This window comes from Rhinoderma darwinii, chromosome 6 (assembly GCF_050947455.1).
Source record: "Rhinoderma darwinii isolate aRhiDar2 chromosome 6, aRhiDar2.hap1, whole genome shotgun sequence".
NCBI lineage: Eukaryota > Metazoa > Chordata > Amphibia > Anura > Rhinodermatidae > Rhinoderma > Rhinoderma darwinii.
The window spans coordinates 138,926,431-138,939,512 of record NC_134692.1 but is presented as its reverse complement, the minus strand read 5'-3'; the positions used below and the strand labels follow the sequence as shown (position 1 = coordinate 138,939,512).

General features: G+C 50.4%; 2 protein-coding genes across 3 annotated transcripts in view; one reads left to right on the top strand and one right to left on the bottom strand.

Moving 5' to 3' along the window:
• FAM83G (family with sequence similarity 83 member G) overlaps positions 1-12,574 on the bottom strand; it is a 37,677-nt gene extending 25,103 nt beyond the window's left edge. The window contains exon 1 of one of the 2 annotated variants that reach the window (XM_075830613.1): positions 11,650-12,574. In XM_075830613.1, the coding sequence (XP_075686728.1) occupies positions 11,650-12,126 (477 nt within the window). In that variant the 5' untranslated portion in view covers positions 12,127-12,574. The remainder of the gene's footprint in view (positions 1-11,649) is intronic. The other variant, XM_075830614.1, reaches the window with a different exon arrangement.
• The window catches only part of SLC5A10 (solute carrier family 5 member 10), an 86,774-nt gene that overhangs the window by 42,305 nt on the left and 31,387 nt on the right, over positions 1-13,082 (top strand). The gene's annotated exons all lie outside the window — the stretch shown is intronic.

The following is a 13,082-nucleotide window of genomic DNA, read 5'->3' as shown; positions in this document are numbered from 1 at the left end:
ACAAAAGGGGAAGGGCCGTATTTACCCAGGTAATCCCCTGCAATTATCAGTCACTACAAAGCCACTGTGAGATAAGAGAAGCCATCAGGGAAACAGGTGGTGGAAGGAGCATTGTGGGGGCGGGGAGCGCGCACTGTGGGGGTGGGGAGCGCGCACTGTGGGGGTGGGGAGCGCGCACTGTGGGGGTGGGGAGCGCGCACTGTGGGGGCGGGGAGCGCGCAATGTGGGGGTGGACACAAACAAATTTCTAGTTTGTGCCTTTTAGTTATTCTTAAAATGAAACTCCATAAAAAAAAAAATGAAACTTCAGGAGTGACTGCACCTACCCCAATATTCCCCCCCCCCCCCCCACATCACATTCATAGGGGTCCAGGAAGCAGAGATAATAGATGTTTGCTGCTGGAGTCCCACCACTTAAAAGCTGCCCCCGTGCTGCCTGTGATAAGGAGGAAAAAAAAAGTAGTCACCAAGAACTTTCTTTTCCAGACTAAAAATTGTGGCTCCGCAGGGTTCAGATCCAATCTATTTTTGACTCCTTGACCCAATCCTCTGTAGAGATCGCTATGTACACTGGTCCCTCAAGTTACAGGATTAATTGGTTCCGGGGCGACAATTATAAAGTTGAGAATATTGTAACTGGAGACCACAACTCTATGGGAAACTAGAAATTGGTTCCAAAGCCTCCAAAATGTCAACACAGATAAGAAAAAACAACGATTTAGCAGATAATAAAATTCTCACATATAGAAGTCAGAAATCGGGCAGCTGATGGAGGCTGTAAATCTCTGTGTACAACGAGGACAGGAGGCCGTGCAGTACACAGTGTACCAGAAATATAACATGGAGCCGCCCTCACCTGGTGCCCAAAGAGCAGGTAAAGAGCAGCACAGGACATGTAGGACCGGAGAGAGGCGACACTAGACAGCCAATCAGGGCATGTAGGACCGTAGAGTGGTGACACTAGACAGCCAATCAGGGCATGTAGGACCGTAGAGTGGCGACACTAGACAGCCAATCAGGGCATGTAGGACCGTAGAGTGGTGACACTAGACAGCCAATCAGGGCATGTAGGACCGTAGAGTGGTGACACTAGACAGCCAATCAGGGCATGTAGGACCGTAGAGTGGCGACACTAGACAGCCAATCAGGACATGTAGGACCGGAGAGTGGCGACACTAGACAGCCAATCAGGGCATGTAGGACCGTAGAGTGGCGACACTAGACAGCCAATCAGGGCATGTAGGACCGTAGAGTGGCGACACTAGACAGCCAATCAGGGCATGTAGTACTGTAGAGAGGCGACACTAGACAGCCAATCAGGGCATGTAGGACCGTAGAGTGGCGACACTAGACAGCCAATCAGGGCATGTAGGACCGTAGAGTGGCGACACTAGACAGCCAATCAGGGCATGTAGGACCGTAGAGAGGCGCTACTAGAGAGCCAGAGCATGTAGTACTGTACTGTAGAGAGGCGCTACTAGACAGCCAATCAGAGCATGTAGTACTGTAGAGGAGCAGGAGGACAACCCCCGAGGTTCTAGGACCGTAGAGCATGTAGTACTGTAGAGAGGCGCTACTAGACAGCCAATCAGGGCATGCACTGCATTACAACAGGTGTTTAACCAGTAAAATGCCCATGCTGATTGGCTGGAACATCACACCCGAGATCCGGACCTTTTGTGGAATGTGGTTTCAGGTTACAATTGGCCAGGAAAAACCATTATATGCTGAAAATATTGTAACGTGAGGGACCACCGTATATCATATATAGTCCGATCATCCCGACTCCCACAGGACTTGCCACCCAGCTTTCCCGGACTTGATTGGTGATATCCCTGGTTATAGAGTGTTGGATGTGTTACTGATCTCTCCAGGAGTGCGGGGAGCGGGAGGACAACCCCCGAGGTGCCGGAACGTGAGTGGTCACCCGGACTAATAGAATTATTAACAACTTGATGGAGGACGACGACGCAAAGACTTCTAATTACTGGAGATTTATTGTATTGGGGGGAATGCTCTTTGATTTTAGACGACTTCTCCCCTAATGCCAGCTGCCTGTGCCAGCCCCTCATTGTTTGCGCCGCTTTATTCAGGTTTTATACGGTGATGTGGACGCTGGGCGTTCTACCAATATTACATGTAAATACAGTTTTGCTTTCATATCAGGTGAGGAGGGAGTGGATGATAAGAATAGTGGGCGTTCTCTCCCTACCTGGAGTACAGGTACATTGGATTTTTATCTCGTACATATTACATAAACCACAGCGATGCCCGATTTATATTCGTTTTGTTGCCAATGAAGCCAATCACATATTCCGTTTCACTTCTCGTTGAAATCGTTTGATCGCTGGGATCAAAGTGACGGTAGTTGCTATAGGCAACATCATTGCTCTTAGAGGGATTGTTCACTTTTAGCTCACCTGTCCACATGGTGGCGCTCCACGGACATATCCACTGTAGGTATGTACAAATTATCACTAGCCAACTTCCTCTATATTCTGTTTCTTAAAGGGGATTTACACCCAGAATATAAAATGGACCATATATTAGTTCATCACTAGTTAAACCAGTAGCCAAAATTTGGTAATTGTATCTGCTATACGTAGTTATTGGCACTTCGCCGTGCAGCGGTGGCAGCCATTTTTCAACTATGACAACAGGAAGTGCAGCCATATTAGTGCTCACCTTTAGATTCGCTGCCCCGCAACACCGTTACTTTTCTGAGCAGCTAATTCCAGGCAGACAATATGGCGGCACTTCCCGTTTCCACTTGTGCTAAAACGGCTGAAGAGAGGAACCGAAAAACGGCAATATCTCTGGAAGCAAAACAGACATTTCAACCAACCAGTCTACAGCTCTAACCTCTGATTTACTAACACGTTACATCATTGCCGGACGGCCTCCTGGGATTTGTTTGATCTCATCCACGTCGCTGCTACTGTATTTGCTGAGGCTTTTCCGCAACACATTCCGTTGCGCAGTATTGACGCTGTGTGTGAACTGACCCTTAGGCCTCATGCACACGACCGTAGCCGTGTGCACGGCCGTGATTTTCGGGTCGGCCGGCTGCGGACGGTCAGCCGCAGGCCGCCCGCAAATCGCGGGACATGCACATGGCCGCGGCCATTATTTTCAATGAGCCTGGACCGCAGAACACGGCCATAATAAGACTTGCCCGTTCTTTCTGCGGTCCGGGCTCCCGGGCCATGCACGGACCATGAAAACCACGGTCGTGTGCATGGCCCCATAGGAATGAATGGGGCCGCAATTCTCCCGTGGATTTTCGGGGGAATTGCGGCCGCAAAAACATGGTCGTGTGCATGGGGCCTTACTGTGGATTTTAGTCCTCAGCAGGATCCAGACTTTTTTCTTTTTTTCCGGCCACTGTTTTGATCATTGACGTCTATGGGGAATAAACTTGGCAAAATGCTGAATCCAGGAAGCTTTGTCATGTGGGAGAAGGGAAGTGACAACTGCTCGGAGCTTATGTCAGTCTTAGAAAAGGGGTTGGCATGTGGTTATTGGGGTCCGTCCAAATAGGGGCTGAAAACTAAAGGAGTCTGGAAGGAGCTGGTACGTGATCGGACTTGTAAATAAAGTTTATTGAAAGGAGCACTCTATGTGATCTATCTTCGTAACCCTTTACCCTCTGCTTTGATACGGCCCCCGGGAGGACTGTAGAGTTTATTTCAAACCAACTCGTCCAGAATAAGGGGGGTATATACAGACTTCTATATATCCATGGACCCACGGCACGTAAACAAACAGACCCCGATGTCTATGTTTGCAAAGTGGGAGCACATAAAGCTTATAGAAAATGCACTACATGTTTAAGAACCTGCTGTGGGGATGCGATGCATGTGCAATCTGATCAACCCCCTGTCTGAGCAAGCAGAGCTGAAGTGTCAAGCATGGAGGAGGGACAGAGCAGCAGTCTAAGCTTCTGATAAGACAGCAGGTGGAGTTTAGACTACCTGGTACGTTAACAGACAATGCAGCTAAGCTGGAGTCACTGATCATAGCTGGTAGAGACATCAAATCTTTAGGTGGAGACAAACAGTTAAAGGGGTTTTCAGGATCAGTAAAACATGGCGGCTTTCTACCAAAAACAGCGCCACACCAGTCCACAGGTTGTGTGTGGTATTGCAGTTCAGCCCTATTCAATTCAATGGAGCTGGGCTGCAATACCAGACACAACCAATGGACAGATGTGGCGCTGTTTCTGGAAGAAAGCCGCCATGTTTTACTAATCCAGGACAAGCCCTTTAAGTAGTTTATTTTAAGCAGATTCTGGTAAAAACGAAACATCCCTTTAATTAATTTTGAAACAAATAAATATTACTAATAATATCAGTGACAATCTCGCTAGTTGGCGCAGGCGGCACTTGTAGCGTCAGGTATTTTATATGATGTGAAACACTCTGCCCCCACCAGGATGGCGATAGATCACAGCCCTGGATGAGCCGCACCCAGCGACGTCTGCAGATACATAGAAGTTGTCTCCACGTGCACGACGGGCGGCTCATGCCTTAAACTTACTAAACATTATATCCAACTATTACTGCGGCACGATGGACTTTACACCCCCCTCCCACGTCAACAAGGGGGACATTGTGATCGGCAGGCTGTGGGTCTGACCTCAGCTATACCCGCGGTGCAGTGGCACGATGATGTGACTTCATCGCCCAGACTGTGGTTAACACAACCAGGTGTGAGCCCCCTCCCCATCAGCCCGGTGTGAGCCCCCTCCCCATCAGCCCGGTGTGAGCCCCCTCCCCATCAGCCAGGTGTGGGCCCCCTCCCCATCAGCCAGGTGTGGGCCCCGACACCCATCAGCCCGGTGTAGAACGTCAGTGCCATCCCTCACACCCACGTCGTCATATGTAACCCCTACAGCACAGACTGTACTGCCCCGCGAGCCCCACCCCAGAAGCCAAGAGCCAACGCGGGAGAAGACGGGGTAGAGGAGCCACCATTGGTTTGTATTGGGGTTTCCGACACTGTATTTTGGGCCGTCGTCTTCGAGACGCTATTCAAAGTCCATTTTCTCTGAGGGTATGTTCACACACACTAATTACGGCCGTAATTCGGGCGTTTTTGCCCCGAATTACGTCCGAAAAAATGCGCCTCAATAGCGTTGACAAACATCTGCCCATTGAAAGCAATGGGCTGACGTTTGTCTGTTCACACGAGGCGTATATTTACGCGCCGCTGTCAAATGACGGCGCGTAAATAGACGCCCACGTCAAAGAAGTGTCATGTCACTTCTTGGGGCGTAATTGGAGCCGTTATTCATTGACTCCAATGAAAAGCAGCGCCAATTACGTCCGTAATTTACGCGGCGTTCAAGCGCCTGCACATGCCGTTACGGCTGAAATTACGGGGATGTTTCCTCCTGAAAACATCCCCGTAATTTCAGCCGTTACGGACGCTGTCGTGTGAACATACCCTGACCGTCCGATACTCCAGAGTATCTGATGATCCGGCACATATTAGGTCCCAGCGATGACATGTACTGGGGCAATTTTGGGTTCAATAACCCTGTGACGTGAGCGGCCTGACAAGCGTCCATTACTCTGGTATCTCCAGCCATCAGGTCACTGCAGCCTCCGCTCCTACATTCCAGGACCCCGCGTCAGGCTGTGGGATCATTCAGCGCTTCCTTTATAGATTTCCTTTATAGTTCTGCAGACGTCACTGCCAAGCAACGCCCGGGCTATACCGCAGGTCACCAGGTAACAGCGTGTACATACATGGGGACTGTCAGGCGGCAGCGCTTGTGTGGTTATCGGATCACGTGCTCATGATAAGACGCTATACACCCGTAGTGTACACAACGTAATGCGGGGATGGGAATTCTGAAAATATATCCTATACACACGGTAACATCCTGTGATCCGCCGCCCAAGACCCTAATGTTCCAGATGATCAGAAATGCCAAACAATCCGTCATTACGGACTACGGGACTATTGTCTTTCTGGCCTCGCGGATCCATTGTTACAATCATCCCCGATCTCTGCTGATAAAACCGCACACCGTCCAGAGAAAGGGACAGTATATTCTAGTAAATGCCGTCATTTGCGGTTCGTGGGGTTACGACCGCTGGGACCCCCACTGACTGCTTGAATGGAGGGGCTGCCCTATTTACTTGCGGTTCTCTGCGCAGCGCCAGTCTCGTCCAGGCGCCTCTGCCCCTTTATCATGTGATCAGTGGTCGGTCCCCGACCAATCAGCAAGTGATGCCATATCCTAACAATAAACCAGCACTTGCTACAGCCAGAATACCCCTTTAAGGCTTCGTTCACATCTGGGTTAGGGTCCGTTCATGGATTCCGTCTGACATTTCCATCAGGGGAACCATAGGTTTCCGTTTGCATCAACATTGATTTCAATGGTGACGGATCCGGTACAAATGGTTTCCGTTTTGTCACTGTTGTTTAAGGGTTCCGTAGTTTTGGCAGAATGATTAGCGCAGTCGACTACGGTATTGATTTCATTAAAATGACTGTACGGAAACCATTTGTACCGGATCCGTCACCATTGAAATCAATGTTGATGCAAACAAAAACCTATGGTTTCCGTTCATGGGTTCCCATGACAGAAATGACCTGTGGAACCCATGAACGGAGTCCCGACGCAGATGTGAACGTGTGCGTCGGAGGCTTTTATTTTTCCGGTAAATTAATGGCCACCATAACGAAACCCATTATAAAAGTCAATGGGGTCCGTCAGGCGTTGTTTTTCGTTATCTGACGGATCCGTCACAGCATTGAATTCTGTTTTTCTGCTCCTATGACTCAGACTATAGGAATTCTTAGCGCGGATATGAACCTAGCCTAAATACTTCCCACAGCTGAGGGTTTGCTACTATCGTATCCAGTCTAGGCAATCAGAGCTAAACAGCCTGGACTACAAACGTACGGATTTTCTGCACTGATACATTGTAGCAACGATCAAGATAGAAGGGAGATTTGTGCTGCTGTGTTTAGCTCACAGAGGATTGTCTAGACTGGATACAATGGTAACAAACCCTCAGCTGTGTGAAACATTAGATCTGTACAAGTTTTCAGCTTATGGATGTAAACAATGTTTCCACTCACCGACAGCAAACAGACATCTTGAAAATGGCGAGGAATAGAAACACAAAGGAAGATTTACTAAGACTGGTTTCTTACCACCTCCCCCTTAATCAGTGATTGACGGCTGCCGCGCATACAGGGTAGCAAAGCGACATCCGCGTAAAACTGGAAACCCCCTTTAAGGATATAGCAGTAACGTCCATAATGAAGCTGAAGGACGAGACATAAAGCTCCGAACGTCCCCAAGTCCAGGAAGAGCGGCCAAGTGCGGATTGTGCATGTCCCAGGTGCTCGCAGGGGGGTGCGTTACTGCATAACTAGGTGGGGTGACTGTTCAGGAGCCTGAGAAAGCTGGGTGACTACCCTTGTGGGACCTGCGGCATCCATATTGATATAACCTGACAGATGAGGACGACTCTGGGATGCCCTATTTTGGGGGGGGGGGGGGGTGATATACACGTAAGGTTCCTTTAAGAAAACGTGTGTATCGGGAAGTGACATTCTGCTACTATCGCTACACGGACAGTCCTCTGATGTGACGTGTCCTTAGTCAGCGAGTGTTTGTATAAAGGATTATACGTGTCCACGGTTCGCCATAAAGTGGCGCTGCGCCATTGATGAAGCTTCACTAATGTAGAAGGCAAAATAAATAGCAATTATTTGGTGGGGGATGGGCACATCTATCCTCAGGTGTCCAACATGTAACTTGTACTCCATGGTAAATGTGATCTATTGCTCCCTGTTATCAGCTGACTGTAGTGTTCTTCAATGGGATAAATGACAAGTGTAACTCCCCTCCCCCGATCACTACTCTATGTGACATCTGAGAAGCTCCTGAGACATTGCTATACACGTGTGACAGCCGCTCCTCTTATAATGTTACTGCACTGTTATAAAAGGTGACGATTTTTAGGGTATGGGGTCCTTTATTCTGTAAATATATAGCGGTTATCGAGCCAGCATGTCTGTAGTGTCCATAAAGGGGGCGTCTCACTGCAGATCGGAGCAAGACTCCCCAAAATCATCTGTTTGCCGGGGAAAGCCGTGGCCAGGGAGTAGCATTAAATCCAGAGCGGACCCATAGAAGGAAGTCCTTAGCAGGGACCCCCTCTAGGACATACATATTCTCTGATAAGGTATATAGGAATATACTGTCTCCATGAGAAAAGAGCGACTTTAGATCATCACTAAGGACGGGGCCGGACACCTTTCCCGACAGGTCTGTGCAGTAAATCTTTGTATTCTTCATGAAATAATTCTGGAATATATTTTATTATATGTCCGCGTTGTGCCGTTCCTCTGTTATTCCTCCTAGCAACTTACGAATAAATGGTCAACTCCTTGCCAAAGGGGCGTGTCCCTACACAGGTCACTGTCATCACTGATTGGACAATCTCAGTCTGTGTAGAGACAACGCCCCCAACTAGTAACACCCAGGTGTCAATTTATTCATAAATTTCTAGGAGGAGTAACAGAGGAACGGCACAACATAGAATTCAATAAAAAGACGTTCCAGAATTGTGATTTTATTGGGAATGCAATTATTTACTAAACCAGACATGTCAGAAGAAGCAACGGGTCTTTAAAAGGTGACGTTTCCCAACTGTAGGATTCAGGTCTGTGAGAAAATAAACACTTCCTGCAGCTCCGCCGTCATCCGCTCTGTTCACAAGGACTGTTTTACGGCAGCCTGTGGTCCCAGTGGTCGTCTACTGTCCGATAACAGAAAACAAACATTCGGTGTATTTCTAAACCCTGTAAAGCAGCAGACGCCCTTTCCCCTGGTTTCAGAGCGGTAAGAACAAATAACACCGAGGAATGTCGCCCTCATTTTTGGGTCATGTTGCAGGCGCACAACGTTCCCCCTCAGCCATACACCTGCGGGCCAGGTAACCCATCCTGTACATTGCAGCTCAGCAGGTTGTCCGCACGAGATCTCCGATCCTACAACTTTTTGGGCCCAGCAACGGGCACGTTCCCCAGCAGATCAGGCTGACAACAGAGGACAAGCGAACAATTCTCAGGGAGACGTCACCGTAAAGTCGGCCACAGAGCCAAAAACGCCTCAAGTGCCCATTACAAGGGTTCAAGATCTATGGACGTGCTATATGTAGCCCAACAACACAGTCCATGTAACCGCAGTCCTCCAGATTTCCCCTCAAGGACCGGATAAGTGCAGAGTACACGTAGAAGAACAGAGCGCTTGTTTCAATAAACTTTATCGATCATAAACCCGACAACCAATTTAAATCTATACTTTATATCCATATGTAACTAGGTAGAGGCGACAATAGTAAGTGCTGAGGGCCCACAAGGTGAAAAAGTACAGGGGCAAATAAAGAACCAACGCCAGTCCCCAATAGGGCAATAAGACTTCACATCTGCGTTCGTTTTTCACGTTGTTTTGCTCTGTCATAGGAGCAGAACGAGAAAAACGGAAGTGTCGCACGATGGACACGAACAGGGCGTGAAGGAACTCATTGACTTTAACGGGTTCCATTGGGTTTTGGTCCGGTTGTCCGCCGTTCTGCCAGAGCCTCCGACGCAGATGTGAACTGAGCTTAAGACTGGCACAATAATGATCCCCATGTAAATGTCCTTCGCACGGGACTACGCCAGTCCCAACAATCCTGGACAGAAGACGAAGGAAAGGACTCTGATGCCAACCAGTGAAAAGATCACATCACCAGGCAAACCGTGCCGCCTACCCTCCCCTTACATCACCTACACAAATACCCGGCTGCCAGCGCTCTCATACAGGTTGATGCTCCCTCTGAGATCACGCACATAGTGAGTCACCCATAAAGTCACGGGTCGGGCCTCAACACGTCACAGGCGGTGATCCTGCCCGCAACGCTCATTTATCAGTCTATACAGTACCACACGACTGGCAAATACAACTGAAACTTCTTGGGCACCAGGAGGAGGACAGGGAGCGAAATCAAAGCAGAGAAGAGACATGACCATTCAGAGGAGCCTTTACCCTCCGCACCGCAAAACCTTCGGGGTTACATGGGACAAATATTTTCCAACAGGTCAAAAATGTTAATGTTCTAAAATCAATGGTGGCAGTCCTTACCACCCCCCCCCCAGCAGTCCTTACCCAGCCCCCCGGCAGCCCTTACCCAACCCGCTCGGCAGCCCTTACCCAACCCGCTCGGCAGCCCTTACCCAACCCGCTCGGCAGCCCTTACCCAACCCGCTCGGCAGCCCTTACCCAACCCGCTCGGCAGTCCTTACCCAACCCGCTCGGCAGCCCTTACCCAACCCGCTCGGCAGCCCTTACCCAACCCGCTCGGCAGTCCTTACCCAACCCGCTCGGCAGTCCTTACCCAACCCGCTCGGCAGTCCTTACCCAACCCGCTCGGCAGCCCTTACCCAACCCGCTCGGCAGTCCTTACCCAACCCGCTCGGCAGCCCTTACCCAACCCGCTCGGCAGTCCTTACCCAACCCGCTCGGCAGTCCTTACCCAACCCGCTCGGCAGCCCTTACCCAACCCGCTCGGCAGCCCTTACCCAACCCGCTCGGCAGTCCTTACCCAACCCGCTCGGCAGCCCTTACCCAACCCGCTCGGCAGTCCTTACCCAACCCGCTCGGCAGTCCTTACCCAACCCGCTCGGCAGTCCTTACCCAACCCGCTCGGCAGTCCTTACCCAACCCGCTCGGCAGTCCTTACCCAACCCCTGGCATAGCCAAAACACACCCAGCTCGAAGAGCTACCCCCCCCTCCCCGCCAAACAAAATAACCAAAACATTTCAACATAAGTCCTCGTATCGACCCCTCGCCAAATTTGCACTTCTGATTAGTGATAAGACATCGTCACTTCCTCCAATCCCACGGATCTGCCCATTACTATGTTGGCACCTCAACCATCGGCCCACGCTCTTAACGATGTCTCCACCTACGTATGAGAAACCAGAACTGTCCTACCAGGACGGGAAATGGAGCGTCTTTCCCGGGTCTATTAATACACCAGGGACTTGCAACATTCCAAAGCGTCACTGGTAATCCAGGCGTGGTGTCAGATCGTAACCCGGCGCCACGTGATTAACCCTGAAGATCCATACGTCCCTCTCACTGGGTCTGGGCTACATATTCGGACATGACCCATGGTCACTACTTTTTAGCTCTGGATTTGAAACTATGAATGTGCAGGGAAGTCACGCTGGATGTGGCTCGTGGCCGTCCACCGGTGGAGATGCCACTTCTAATGTAGGACACGTGGAAATGGGTAAACGCCTTTAAGGACATATAACCCACATGGTCCCCGGGACGTATTCCACCCTTGTAGAGGCATATGATAAAGTGGTACAAACTATCTACACAAGTGGTAGGGAACCCGTGATGCCTTACAGCAGTAGCTCCAACCCGTGCCCCCAACGGTCGCAAAGCCAAAGGCTGCCAAGGAATGCTGGGAGTTGTAGTTTTGTAATAGCCACGGGTTGGAGACCGTTGTAAAAAGGCCCACCATCATGAGAGAGTTGATTCCATCAACATTTAGGTTGCCCATCACCCATGGGTAAAAATCAAAACCAAGCTTGGAGGAATATTTGTGACCTTTACTCACCCGTTGGGCTTGTGTGATCATCTTCCTGACCACCTCTTTGATATGAGGTTGGCCGTCGATGGGCGGTTGCATGTAGACAGTTGCCCGGGTCACTCCTCTGTAGGCCACCGTGTCCGGCCACCCCAAATCCAACTCCGGGATGGAGCAGTCCGACCGATCAGGCCAATATTCCAAGGAATGTTCTGCCCCATCTTCCCCCTCTCCCTCCTGCTCAGACTTGTCCCCAGATATTCTGGGGGGACTGGAGTCGGGATCAAAGGCTTCCACCAGGCTCGCTATCTTTGAGATCTCCAGCTCAGACAGGAAGTCCCGGATCTTCTCCTTCTTGACCACATCATAGAAGGCGTCTTGTCCGGAGGACACCAGAGCTTCCAGCGCCAGCCTCTGCTCCTCACTGTAGAAGAACTCGGGTTTGGTCTCGCTGGATCTCCAGTTGACGTGGTTATTGTCCAGACACTGGAGCTGGGAGAGAGCCATGGCCAGGAGATCCCTGCTGGAGGAGATCCCTGGAGTGGATCCTTGTACCTAGCACGATCCTGGATTATGTGTGTACACAAGTGGTTCCTGGTCCCTGAAGAAGGACTTTATAGAGTAGATCCCGGAGTGGGATCTAGTGGTGTCCGTCTGTCCTGCTCTTGTACCGGACTTCACACTCACCCATGGTGCTGGTAATGTCCACCGGTCCGCGCAGTAAGTGGCGCCAGTGTCCGGGTCCCCGCCGTCCAGCAGCTGGTGTCAGTCCCGGATCTGTATAATGTGCAGTGTCAGGGTCCCCGGTGTCAGTCCGGGATCTGTATATTGTGCAGTGTCCGGGTCCCCGCCGTCCCGCAGCCGGTGTCAGTCCCGGATCTGTATAACGTGCGGCTGCCGCTCCCGGACTGAACTGTACAGGTAACAGCGACAGCTCAGCCCCGCCGCACCACGTGACCCAGCTCCGCCCCCTCCAGTCCTCCGCGTCACGTGGTCTGTTCTCAGGACGCGGACTGGAGAGTGAGCTCTGCGGCCAAAACTGATAACACATAATAACAGCGCTGCCTATAATAATCTCATCAGATTAATTAACACTTTACTTTGACATAATATTAGTTTATACATAAACCACGCCCGTAAATACAGGCCACGCCTCCATAACAGTGCCCCAATGAAAGAACCAGGGTGCCTTATACCAGTGCTAACCAGAGTGCCCCCATAATAGAATCAGAGTGTCTCATGGCTAACCAGAGTGCCCCCATAATAGAATCAGTGTCTCATGGCTAGCCAGAGTGCCCCCATAATAGAATCAGTGTCTCATGGCTAACCAGAGTGCCCCCATAATAGAATCAGTGTCTCATGGCTAGCCAGAGTGCCCCCATAATAGAATCAGAGTGTCTCATGGCTAACCAGAGTGCCCCCATAATAGAATCAGAGTGTCTCATGGCTAGCCGGAGTGCCCC